The sequence below is a fragment of the Mchenga conophoros genome, linkage group LG19 (genome assembly GCF_057382185.1).
Source record: "Mchenga conophoros isolate Kocher_MC1m ecotype Shallow Benthic linkage group LG19, M_conophoros_male_GT1.1, whole genome shotgun sequence".
Lineage (NCBI taxonomy): Eukaryota > Metazoa > Chordata > Actinopteri > Cichliformes > Cichlidae > Mchenga > Mchenga conophoros.
Genome location: NC_140544.1, coordinates 29,209,095 through 29,222,817, shown reverse-complemented (window position 1 = coordinate 29,222,817; position 13,723 = coordinate 29,209,095). Strand labels below are relative to the sequence as shown.

The 13,723-nt window shown below is 42.4% G+C and overlaps 1 protein-coding gene across 3 annotated transcripts; it reads left to right on the top strand.

Moving 5' to 3' along the window:
* Window positions 1-1,638: 1,638 nt before the first annotated feature.
* Window positions 1,639-13,520, top strand: lg19h14orf180 (linkage group 19 C14orf180 homolog). 3 transcript variants are annotated; one of them, XM_085256484.1, is made up of 11 exons: window positions 1,639-1,654; window positions 2,452-2,683; window positions 3,477-3,507; window positions 6,574-6,660; window positions 7,926-8,046; window positions 9,931-9,961; window positions 10,046-10,154; window positions 11,379-11,542; window positions 11,695-11,827; window positions 12,306-12,332; window positions 12,681-13,520. In XM_085256484.1, exons 2-11 carry the CDS (start codon window positions 2,531-2,533, stop codon window positions 12,884-12,886), a joined length of 1,062 nt encoding a protein of 353 aa, XP_085112610.1. In that variant the 5' UTR covers window positions 1,639-1,654; window positions 2,452-2,530; the 3' UTR covers window positions 12,887-13,520. The 3 variants fall into 3 exon arrangements, with proteins under 3 accessions (XP_085112610.1, XP_085112609.1, XP_085112611.1); XM_085256483.1 differs by lacking the exon at window positions 1,639-1,654 and having other exon boundaries at window positions 2,235-2,683; XM_085256485.1 differs by lacking the exons at window positions 1,639-1,654; window positions 12,306-12,332 and having other exon boundaries at window positions 2,240-2,683.
* The last annotated feature ends 203 nt before the right edge of the window (window positions 13,521-13,723 follow it).

Genomic DNA, 13,723 nt, shown 5'->3' with positions numbered 1-13,723 from the left:
GATGTAGGGTCATGCGCAGTGTTGAGAAATGACGGGAGGACACAAGAGCAGCAATGTTCCCCTGCAAACCTGCTGGACAAAGCAAAATGTGTTAATCTAGCAAATACTCTTTTTAATAGCGAAAGATTTTCTCATTACATTAAGTCGTGCAGAGAAAAGTTCAAGTATGCATGAGGCAGAGAAACTAAGACTAAGGTTTCCAGTATTAAAGTAAAGGATGCATTGATTTTAATCTGCTGATAATTAACAGTAAAGTTCATCATTTCATACCAAATTGCACACTTGTGTACTGAGGGAGTGCGGTGATATATAAACCAGTCCAACCTGCAAAACACTGCAAATGTGCATTACACAAACCATTAACACTAATTTAATATACCAAAGTTTACTGCTCTGCAATAACCTGCAGAAGTTAAATTTATATCTGTGAATGACAGTTTCATTCCACTCTGCAGTCTGCTGCTCGCTATCTCTTTACATTAGTGTGGTGTATTGGTGTCCCTGGGCAGTGGGGGCTGTGTTTGCTGATCATACTGATGTATAGGTCTACCAACTCCACGGGACAGGCAATCAATATTCCAATAACAGGTAGATTTCCATTCTCACCCTGCGGACTAGTGACCATCAATCTATATCTATGTCAAAACAATTGTAAATAAAAGATCTGTGTTTCTGCGTTGGGAGCAAGTCAAAAGAGTTAATTGTCCAACAGCATCCCAGCCAACATGCAAAATGCAAGACAGCAGTTGTACAGACATCACATGCATGGTATATAGAAGTGTGAGTTTTTTATGATGTCAACTTTGCATATCAGTTTTATGGTGATTTATATTTTATAACTACTGTTTTATGACGTATTTGCAAGAGCATCAACTGTTTAAATATTGTTTCTCTCATCAGTTGATTTCAGTGTAGTGGGCATTACCCAGGCTGAGGGCTTCCAGATCATTTAACGATGATGGAGTTTTTTCATGGTTGGAAAAACACAGTATTTTTGAAAGGATTGTTCTCTATGTTTTGGGTGGGCTTCCAGTTGCATAGTTGCCCCAATAGATAAAGATCCAGTCCCTTCACAGTTCAGTGTGTCGTTTCAGTTTGGCTGGCCTGCAGTTTTGAAATGGAGATCCACACTCTCTGCCAGTGGCCTTCCAACTCACTCATATCAGAAGCTTTGCTTACTGTCTAACTGCATTATGGCTGTGCAGCAGGATGGTAGAGCAAGCACAATTACGTGTCTGTTTTATCCAGGTCTCTGGGCAGGAAGGAGATAAGTTGGCCTGCATCAGCATAATGTCACCTCACAGCTTATAGATAAATTTGCGCTGTTCACAGTTCGACACCTGACCCGAAGTGCGAGTTTAATGCCTTCTCATCTCCCATTCCCCAGCTTTACTAACCATTAAAATCCCATCTTGCTTAGCAAGGTGCATTGGACACTAATGGAGACTGACTCTGCCCATTTGCCTTGTTGTACACCATTCATTTCCTCCTCCTGCCAAGCTTATGACCAAATGGACTGACAGTAGGGATGCTGCTCTCAGAGTCATGATCTTCTATATGATCCAGCAATCAAGATATGGCCATATCACTCATCTCTACATCCCGTCCATTCCTGTTGGCACAGGTTTGCCTCGGATTAGTGTTGAGTGTTAAGGTAAGTGAGCAAACATCCGCAGGAGGCGCTCCTCCTGAATAAATATTTGTTGTCCTTGTTTGGATAGTGAGTCTTTTCTCTTATATGGCTATTTCTAATGATCCTGTGTTTTTCTCTGCGGTTTTCTTTCCGTTACAGAATTGTGCTTGGTTGCACTGTATTCCAAAAACATGCTAACACAGCATTTGGTGAATAATTCTTATGTATGTCTCATTTATAAATCATGAGCAGGGCAGTAAGAATCAAAATTTCCTCATACTGTTAATATGCATAATGTACTGCACACAGCACAGTATCAGAGGAAAAAAAGGGGTTCTCACAAAAGTGAATCGAATTATATGCAATATTTAAAGCTGTAGTAGATAATATACATGTGCCACTATGTTTGCTTTTCATCATCAAAACATAAACCTTTGCAGTTTCCCTGTTCGAGGATTGGAGAGAGACTCAATGTGCTCAGCAGACTCTGGAGGAGCTACTGTACATGTTTAGAGCAGGGATTGGCTGAGAGCGCTGTCACTCAAACAGCAAATACTCTCCAACTTCCTCTGTCCTCCTTTCCTGGTGCAGCCTAGGAGGAGGGAGGGGAATGAATCTTTTCTGTGTGAGTCGCCAGTGCTCCCTCAGACTGCTCCTTACAACCTGTCCTTGACTTACTGTGCACAGACGAGACTGAGAGGAAGCTGCACTGCTCCCTCCTCCTCCTGTCACATTCCTGTTTTGATTCATGTGAGCGGCAGCGGTCTGAAAACATTTCACTGTGTGGCTGCTTCTTTCTACCTGTGGTGCTTCAGCAGACTGGTGAAGGGAGGAACGCTCGTCCTCGGCCGGTGGAGCTCTGATGGGAGGCAGCGCTGACTCTGGCTGGGACTGGGGATGCTGAACGGAGGGAGGGAGGGCCTGTTTGAGCTGGGACAGCAGCTCCAGCAGCAGGGGGAGTACCAGGCCGCCCTCCACTGCTTCCTCAGCTGCCTGCTGGGACTGACTCATGTGCAGAACTTCACCTCTCTGCCCAACTGCTTACACCAGGTGAGCCAGATGGGAACTGGATATACTCACACCCACAAAATGTCACACAGCCATAGATTCTGTCTTTCTGTGTGTCTTTCTCTTCCACATGTGCCAGCATGAATTCACGTGTGTGTTACCTACATCTACACATTTTTTGCCCTACCATGTATTTGCACAGCTGTCCAAACACATGTGCATCACTTCTCCTTTTGAGCGTCATAAATTAGCAAACATCACAACACAAAGGACACATTCAGTATATTCAATGTCAAACCTGACAGCACAGTTCATCATGGGTCTCTGTGTTGACACTGTAAAATCATTCGGTCTCGTAGAACTGATGATGTGCATGCTGCTATTAGCGGTGCTGAGTTCAAGCCTAATGTATTCCATAGAAACAGTGGCACTGTTTATGGTAATAGCGTAGTATCCCGTTAATATTTCCCCCATGGTGTGTGGGCTATGCGTGAGATCAGAGGCATTATGTTTGGGCTCTGTGCAGCCAAGGCCAAAGTCTTAGCAGATTAAACACTGGGGTTGCTTTAGAAGACCCTCCCACAAAGGTAGAGCTACAGTTTTAACCGTCTTTGCTTGTGCCTGAAGGAATGTCCCTGATGTCAAAACATAGCCTTTACTCCACAACTTTGGAATGCATGGCATGATGTTGACCAGCCCAACAGTGCTGTGAGGAGAGCACAATTATTTGTTTTGACAGCTCGTGACATCATGCATACGCCTACCCGTCTGTGATGTTGGAAGTGAATTATTTAATATTTAACTACGTCCCTTGGTTGTTTTTTATGCTTTACAGATTGCAGAACTCTTCATCACTGAAAAGAATTGTATCCTTTACTAACAAAAGAGGAAAAGCTGATCTGACACTTTTTCTGCCCCTGTCCTTTAAGCCTCTAGCAAGCAGCTAACTATAAAACTAGCTCTTCGACTCTGTAAACCTGTTGTGTAAAGGCTTGTCACTGAGGCAAGCTTGGCAAATTCCACCACAATGAACCGTGTAGACCCTTTATAGAAAGCAATGTAAAGCAGAGAGGATGAGGGGATGTCTTTGAGGCATTTGTCCCCAAATGCCTCATGTTTTGTGTGGAGCCCAGGTTGTGTGTCTGTCTCTTAAGAGGATTTGTAGGCTCTTATCTCCACACAACAGAGTGGGAAAGCACTAATTAACCCGTATCTGCGCTGACTAGCCTGTGCATTGCCACTTCACTGCTTCTATAAACTATAGCTGTAAAGGACAGAGAGATAATAGAGAGGTGTTATGTTTCAGGATATATTACCTCCATGGCTCCTCTCTCTGTTACTGAGACACTCCAACACTTTACTTGCCAGCTCAGGTTATCTACCTCAGCAGGGCTCTAGCGCTCACTGTCCATTTTCCAAAATAGGTCAATTTGCTGAGCTTCATTTTGTCAATAGCCATTACAGTTCGCCCCTCTCAGCATGGAAAGGTATCTACTTACAAGGGTCATCTTCCAAGATGGGGTTAAATTTTTTTAGCATACGATACACTCTTTCCTGAAGTCAGTAAGAGTAGCGTGTGGTGTCATGTCAGATTTGGCTATTTTATTATGCAACGCATATTGTTTTGGTTTAATGTGAAATTACAAGCATTGCAGGTCAGATACAGACTGAAATAGTTTGCATAAGAATGAAAAAGGGTTATTGCAGTCACGAAAACAACGCTTCGAGATTGACCCATTTTTGCCGTTTAACTTGCTTCCAACCTTTCAGTTCTTTTAGTATTTTTCATGATAATCACAGAAGCTGAAGCAGTGATGTTTTGGTGCATTTGTGAATACCCTCTGGGGAGGTGAGGTGAGGGGTCAGTCTGCTCAAACTGGGAGCAGGATGTGGGAACTTTTTAGTGTCACGCAAATGCTGTATGAGAACAGGATTGGCAGCGTCTTCTCATGTGTTATTTCTAACCAAAAGCATGATAAGAAAACCAATGAGTCCAGACAAATAAACTATATTAGTTGCACTTGATAGTCATAGTACCAGTGCAATGACTGCTTAAGGCTTGATGTGTTGTTATCAGAGCTGGAACCGTCCACAAATGACCTTTATTCAAAGCCAAAAGCTGTTTTAGCTCATGAGTGTTACTGATATGTGTTTCATGGAAAGAAAACTGCGTGGCACACGCGGACTTTAACTTCCAATAAAGGTGGATTTCGGATAAAGATGCAGTTATATCCCGATTTCAGATTTCTGAAGTACAATTAGTTAAGTTATATCTAATTAAGTCACGTTTCAAGTTTCTTAGGTGTACTATTCCACAGCAAATTCCAATTTCCTCCCTACTAAAATAGGTTGTACACTTGAGGTGAGCACACGTGTGATCAGATGCCTTTGAAGGTTCCAGAGTTTTGGAGTGTAGTCCAATTACAGTTTCAGAGAGGGTGTGGATGAGAGAATGGAGGTCATTCCCAGGAGAGCATTGTGTGAGGTTCCTGTTGTTGCATTGTTATAGTCCAGGCTGACTAAAAATAGCAGACAGAAGTAGCGCTGTGACCTTTGGTGACGGCTGTTCCCCTCATCCTCCCTCACAGATGGTCTGGCTAAACAGGTGACTCCCAGGAGCGGTGACAGGTATTTCTAACCATCTTGTAATAGAGCTCTAAGCTTGCTCAAAAATGTGATCAAAGCAAAAGCAGTACAACAGTCATCCTTTTCCAGTGACTTATAAAAGTGCTCAGTTTTTCTTCTGTACAGCACATTAAATTATTTAAAAGCACTTCCTCTAAAAGCATTTCAACATTCATCCATCACCATTCCTCATCCTGTTACTAATCAGCTCAGGAGTACACGTTTTCTTGCATTTCTTACATCTTAGATCTTGTTTTGTTTTAATTGTAGTGGGTCTTTGTCTCTCGGGCAAATACGGTACTGTGCAGAAGTCTTGAGCCACACCATGTTTCTTTATATTTTGCCAGGAAAATGGGAATTAGTTGCACAAGTTCATTGAAACATGTGCAAACGTGTTTCCCGATGGATCTGCGTTGTGTCTAAATCTGTCTGTATTATCTGTGTTCATACTTTCATCAGTTTTGACAAGATCCCCAACACAACTGACTTAAAGATACAATTTAAAATTGCTCCTTTGCTAATCTGTCTGTTCTGTGTAGACACGACACTGTTTTATCCCCCGAATGAGTCATACTTCAGTGTTAAGTGGGTTAACAAAGAAACAAGGAAAAAAACTGGACAGGAAATGAGTGAAAAACAGCCAATGTCCAAAGATGAACTTTGTGAAGATTTTTCAGAAAGACTGGGGCACTGTGCTCATATATATTATGAAAAGCATTATAGGATTTATTGGCATGTAGCGTCACAGCAGAGCTGAAAAGAGGCACACATGAGAAATCTGGTGTTAAGTCGGACATTTAAACAAGCACGCCTGAGTTTATTTTAAGCCTTCTCCGTCCCAATTGGTCTTTAAACTCACCTGACAAACATCAACGGTGTCGTTTTACAGTGGAACAAAAACCAAGTGCATGGAATGTTTCAAGCGAGCTATTTTTAGGACGCTTAAAATAGAGTCTTTTCATGGAAACAAAAACCTGCCAAATCAGATCAGTCCAAAACATCATGTACAAAAAATATACACAAAAACGACAAAGGAAGGCAATACAACAGAGATATGAGTCGTTATGTGGCATGTCTATATTATCAGACTGAATGTCTGACATGTTTTGGCTCACAAAACCACAAAAACAGCAGGCAGAGTGACTGACCTCTAATCTAATGTGTCCTGGAGTACTGTATGCTGTGTTTGCCCGTGAGGTGAAAAAAGTGTGTTGTCTATGAGCTGTGCAGCAGAGACTGTTTTTAACTTAAGCAGCTGCCTGTAATCCCTCTGATATCCGAGACTGATCCTTCACCCATATAAATAGATGGGAAGGCCCTCCAGTTCATACAGGCTGAAAAAATGTTCTATGAAGTGGCATTGATCGAGCTCACCGCTCTTCAGGGGAGCACAGGCAAGTACTTTTCATGTTATGCTATCAAGGAGTACTTCTGGGAATATGTGTGAAAACACATAGCATGTCCTATAGAGCGTGCACTTTGAATCCGTGTGGTTTTGGCATGTCCTCGTGATTTCTTAGAATTTCGATTTCTCCGAAAACCACGACATCTGGCAGTACTCTGGTGTAAAATAAATACACAACTCTTTCAGCGAATTGCTGAACGTTTTCCGAGAGTCTTGTGTTCACTGCACAAAATTTGTCATCAGGTTTGTCCGTAGCTCAGTATAACTGCGGTTTCACTTGGATTTGAGTGGATCAGTTACTTTTAAAGGCATTTTTCTGGTGATTAAAACAGTTAATCAACACATTGTTATTTTTCTTCATCAATTTTACTTTTGTAAAAATGAAGGAATACTTTTTTCTTGTTGTTGTTCAGGCAATATGACATCGCATTTTACCCAACTCCATCTTTGTTTACAATATACCCGGTCGAGCTTTATGCGAGCATTCACAGCAAGGCTGCTCATTCATCACCTGCTGCTGCCGCTGCTCCAGACGCCTGCCTCTCTGTCTGCTGCTGAGGCAGCAGCGCAGTGTAGCATGGGCACAGTGGAGATCAGGGATGGAGTAGAAGACAAATGGCCACAGTTTCTCATTACGAGCTGTGTGTCACTACAGAATACTGAAGCCCCTGATTCAGCACTCATTCAGATTGGATGCTGGACTTCTCTGGGGGCAGAGCTGGCACTATAGCTACAGCTTACAGCTTTCTTTTCCTCCCCAGTGCTTTCAAAATGTGCCCTTTCCTCTTTTCTCTGTTTCCCCCAATGTAATTGTCATTTTGTCGGTTTTGTAATGCAGACTAATGTCTTTACCTCTTACAATGATTTATTTGCATTTAGATGTGGCGTGGATTGCAAGCCAAGCATCTTCTATGTGTGTGCTCTGTGTGTTCAGTACTTGCATGATGTTTGTGGTGTGTCACTCTGCGTGCGTCTCAATGCTCCAGGGGGTGTGGCGAGTGTGTTGTTTGACTCCCTTATCTGCTCCCTCCTGCCCTTATCTCTTGTGTCTCCAGTCCTCAGTTGGCTCCTCTTTATTGTTCCGGCTTCAAGTCCACAGCAGTGCCAGACAAGTTGATACAGACAGATACCCGGCTTTCGGGGAGATTAATTTTTTGTTAAACTCTTCAGTGGAAGAGGAGGGTAGCGAGGAGCAAGGTTAGCTCAAAAGAGCGTTGTCGGGTCGTGATTCCATGCCCTGTGTTTGTGTAACAGGGCCTCAAGAGGAGGCTCCGCTGGGCTCCGCGGGATGGACAACCCCAGAGGAACTTTCAGAGCAGGCCTCCCAGGCACAGCACCTCGAACGGCTGGCTCAGCTTTGCATCATGAGCAAACAGTAGGTAAAACTGTGTCCTCTCAAAGCCTCCGTTACGCTGTAATTAATGGGGTGTTACATGTTCCGCTACTTTCAGGTCTCTCTGTATTAAATAAACTGACTTTTAGTGCTTGCTTTAACTTATTTATCATTTATGCATGATGTAGGCATTGCTGTGTGTGTGCTTTTGTATATTCTGCTGTATTTTGCCCATCATCGTCTAAGAGAGATGAAAAAAATGTTGCTGGCTTAAATATGACAAGGCAAACTGTAAGTTTTGCCTTTGTTGCTGTTAAAGATTTTAATCATTTTGATTATGAATAACCCATTGTTTATAAAGTGAAGTCATCATCTTATTAATAATAATGTCAAGATGAGTTAAAAAGGAATAAATTACTGTCACCTAACTTCTTCGAATTTTCTGTTTTCTAAAGGTTTGATGACCTTTTCTGTTGCTATCTCTTAATCTTTATTAATTATCCAAAACTATAAGCGCAGCCATCGCTATTACACATGCAGTTTTCCCATTCTGGAAATTTCTGCAAATTCCTTCAACCAAACAAACCACAGCTTCAAGCCTTTTCAGCCATGGTCAAATTTTCATGCAGATGTAGAAAAAGAGACACCACGCTCTATGCGAGCGTTACAGAAGGAACACCTTAACTGGATCTGGTGTCTCCTGTTGCAGGGGTACTTTGTTAGGCCACAGAATGCACCCATTTTCTGTGCCTCTGTTTTCATTGTTGGGATTAGGCCATTTAACCTGATTGCCTGAGAGGGTGACAGAGGGTGGAAGGTGTGCTCGGTGGAGGGCTGGTTACACTGCTTCATTAATGCAAGCAGCATGCAGTAGTTAAAGTTAAATGAGATGGTACTGATTGTGCATGGCTGTGGAGGATTGCGTTTCTGCTCTTTGGTGGTTTCTTTCCAGACTTCGCAAACTTACTCTGAAAGGATTATACAGACTGAACAAAATAATCAAAAACTGCACACAAACTGACTCTGGTTTCTTTAAATAATGACCAATCTCTTACTGCGCCCGCTATAAGCGGTGGTTTTAGAGCTTCCTCCTTACAGACAGGAAGTTGTAATTGTTACTAAATCTTTTAACAATGTCATAGGAAGTCCTTTGAGCTAGTGAAGGGCTTTTCTGCCTTTGCTGATCACGTATCCTCTGAGAAAGACCTTCTAAAGCATTGCAAACTGACACCTGACCATTACTAATTGAAGGAAAGTACGGGTTTGGAACAGCGAAGCTGACATCTGTCACACTAAACAGAGCTTGCTCTACATCTATAGGCACACGTGAGGGTGTTAGGGTGATGAATGTCCTTGGCAGACTTTTCAGTGCCAATATGACTGGAACAGCTGGCAGATCTTCAATGAAACCCATCGTGTTCACCTAGCTTAACACTAAGCAGGAGTGAGGCAGAGGGGCCGGAGATAGTAAACCAACCTGTGAGCGCCATGCCCTTTGTAATTCACCCTGAGAATAGACAGTGGATGGCAGCGCTGGCAGAAAAAGAAGGTTTCCACTTCCTCCATAAAGTACCTGAGCATCCGCAGCCCTGCTGTCCGTGTCCAATCACAGCACACGTGTGTTTAGATTTGTCATGCTGATGTGCCCCGAACACAGAAACTGATATGCTCCCCTGACAATGAAGCGCGTGCCTTTTCTGCTTCATTGTGGTCTGGAATTATTATCGTCACTGGAAATATTTGCCCGTAACATGTTTATGTTTTCAAACGGAAGAAAAATGTCGGCTAGATGATGTTTGATAATTCAAAGTCATCCATTATTAACATACTGTAACACATTTATTGTCAGCAAATATTTGTTCCAGAAAAACAAAGTGGCGTTGCCTTTAGTTTATTCGTTTCATTTGTCTTTCCTTTTCCTTTTAGACCTCATCTTGCCCTAGAATACAGCGGTAAGGTATGTAAAAATCGGATATTTGAACCAATAGAATATTATAACTCTTCTGTAAGCTTTAAAATAATACATCTCTGCTTCTTTCAGGCTACAAAGATTCACCAGAGGGCCTTTGGAAATGACCATCCAATTACAGCTAGAAGCCTTGAGCTCATGGCAACCGTATATGCTGAAATTGGCAAGACTGAATATTCAGGTAAAGGATAGTTGAATAATACAGACTAAACACTTATGACACAGGGATTTACTGTACGCACATAAATATACAGTGAAAACAAACATGGGTGTATGATTCAGAGAGTAGTATATAGAATAAGGGTGGAGACCTCCGTGTCTTATGATGTTAATCCCTGTTGTAGAGCGCACACAACACAGTCTCATGCCATGAAAATGTTAAATTAATTCACATTTGTGGTGATGTTGGACACAGGAACGTGCAGAGTGACAGTTTAAGGTTGTGGATTTGTTGCACAGTGTGCATGCTTTGCTTACCTGACTCTGAACTGTGCATTTTGTTAAGACGTAGAAACAGTTTAGTGTTGAGTCAGCTTACAGAGACACCCGTGCAGAACAAGAGCAGCTGCACCAAGACATGAATATAGACCATTAAAAAGGGGAAAAATACTTGTTGTTCACCTCAGTTTGTCTTAAAATGTTTGGTGAAACGCTGGAAAAATTAAGGCTCTGTGCATTGTTTTGTTTCATTTTGCACTGAGCAGAAAGGGCTCCTTTTTGGCCTGCACCATGATGGCAGGTTTAAGTGTTTACACCCCATGTCCCTCACATACCCTTGACCATTAAGTAGGTCAGTCAGCCCCTCCCTCTGCTAGAACATTGCCTGCATGTATTTTCAAGCTGATGTAGACTTAACTGTAACTGTATGTGATATGTTGAAATTATAATTGCATATGTGTCCCAAAATATCTGAGCCTTCACTTCATTTCAAGTCATCTTTGATTCAAGTCTGCACCTATTAAAAAGCCAAAGTTCTCCCCAGAAGTAAAAACATGGACTAAATAACTGACCTAAGATATTATTGTAACTAGCATGTTTTTATTAATAACTGAAGTCATCTGAGAGAGAATTTATCCAGCAATGCTGACACATACACAATAGTAGGCAACTTTAGGCAATGTGTGTGTAGTCTGTAGTGGCTAATTTTTATTTCTATTTATTTCTTTTTTATAAACTGTGATGAGATCCAGATTTTTTTAGAGGGCCTGATATAATTGATAGCTTTTTCACACAGTGAGCACTGTGCAGTTGTGCTGAACTCCCACGGCGCAGACGGAGTTAACACACTTCCGTCTTGCCTCCTGTACATTTGCATGTTGAGCTTAAGTTCTGCTCTGTCTTGACTGGAGACTCCGATGTTAAGCTGCTCGTCTCATGTTCTGTATGGTCATGGTTCTCTTCCTAGACTCTCTGGGTCAATGTGTGTCTGCACTGTCCAAACGTTTCGCTGCTGCAGAGTCTCTCAGAGACTCGGTCAGCTGTCTTCCTCATTCCCACCGGGAGAAACACTCAGAGGTACGCCACAGAAAGGATACCCACCACCATCAGGAAGACACACTTAAACCTAAGGTAGGTAAAACACCTGAGGGTATCTGGTTGGTGTTATTCTGATTTATTTCTGTGTTATATGAGGCAGCTTCTTTGGAATAGATCTGTTCCAGCTGTTTGCTGCTGGCCTTTAATGCAATAAATGTGCTCAATGTGAATTTTATCTAATGTAGTTAACCAACAGCAAAGTCCCCACCTCCATCCTAAAGAAGCCAAGTTCCAACTACAGACTAGACACAGAACTCAACCACAAACGTAAAGGCGAGCGCAGAGTTCGATTCAGGGAGCCTGAGACCACAGTGCACGGTGAGAAAGCATGCACGCAAACAATTTGTAATGAGTCCATCCTGCTCGGTTTTAGGCTGCAAGATGTGTTTGCACAGAGAACATGTTGCCCTCTGGTGCTTTTCATTGGTATTTTTATTCTTAAAAATGTGTTGCTATCCCAGCTTAGATAGGAACCCTCAGCCCAAAGCTGCACATGCCTTCGAATTTACATTAAAGAGGAAACCCAGCTAGTATTAAAACACCCAGAAATTGCATCATAAACTACTGTCATTTGGGGGTTCTGTGCTACTTAAAAATAACGTAATGCCAAGAGGTGTCCACACATGAGCAAGAGATTTATTCTTTTTAATTAATTATGCATGCAAATGAGGCACTGTGGAGTCTGTTCAAGAGAGACAGTGGCGACTGAAAGGGTACAGCAGCTGGTTTGTAGCTGCTGCACATCATGAGGTCAGCTTTCAGTGACTGACTGACCTCTTTTCTTTTGGCTTTGCAGACATTCCTTATTGTGACTGTTTAGGTGGTAAGTCTGTCTGAAAAATAACGTTACTAATGAGCACACGAGAGTTTCAAAAGTGCACTCATAAAGAGGAAAGAGGCTGTCAGGCTTGTAGCAGCATTAGCATTAGAATTGTTAGGACTCCACGTGGCACACATGCTATGGGGAGTTTAGCACGCCACTGTCACGTCTTGTTTGACAATGCCTGGAACAGCAAATATTAATGTAAGCTTAACTAATCTACAAAAACATCCTCTGAAACCTGACACTTGAGGCCTCGCCTCAAACGACAAAAGAAATGTGCAATTCAAATGCTCGTCATTTACAAATCAAAACTCTGAAAAACCGGTCTGGTTTTTTCCCCCTGTGCAGCCTATGAGACTACACCATCCCGCCCCCACCTTGCCCTGTTCACCTGCCTCTTCCTGCTGATGTCATTCCTGGGCGTTGCCATGTACTGCACAGACCGTCGGCGTCCACAGAGAGTGTGCGAGGAGCTGGAGGCAGCTTTGGCAGTCTACCTGCTGCACATGAAACAGCTTCTGTGGGGCTGCTGGATATGGTTGACAATGCAGTGACTGTTATCAACCACAGGTGGAGACATGGAGCCTCTTTTAATTTATTATTAATTTTTTGTTTTTTAGATCCCTCTTTTTCCTATCTTTGAAGGTGCCCGGGCCTACAAACACCTCAGCCATTTGGCGAGGCTCTACACACTGTCTGTGGTTTTATTCCACTCTCACCATGAAAAAGGGAAAATGTGTAATCCCAGAAATATGTAGCTTCCATGTCTGTATGTATATATGTACTAAGGTGGTGGGCATGCCACTCCATATTTAAGTTGTAACGGCATTCTGCACATCTGCACCGTTGACGCTGACATGTAACACTCGCATAATCTCCACAACAGTTCATTTTTTTCTTCTATTCATGTCACAGTCTGCTGTCTGTGAGTGAATGTTTCCGTGGAATGCAAATTTATTTTGTTACGGTACATGATTTGTGTATACCAGATATTACACAGAAATGAATGTGTATATATGGCTCAATATACTAAGGACTATCACAGTATTTAGCCTTGTAATTGCACATAAATGAATGTAGAGAGGTCTGGGAAACGACTTTGATTGGCACTTCTGATTGGCACACTGAGACGAGGCAGACAGAAGCATGAATGTGTAAACTGTTTAATGATGGTCTGAAAAAAGAAAACACAGGGCCGCATCACTTCACGGAATGACTTGGACATGAAAAACACCTTGTTCTTTTCCAACTGTCTGGTCGCCTGTCAGCTGAATGCTAGTTTCACGGAGGATAATAATCTGCAGCACAATATTACCTATCATGAAAGAGAATATACTCAATCCAAACGAATGCTTGTGCTTCTGACAGTGTTCCTCTTTATAACCGCCTGA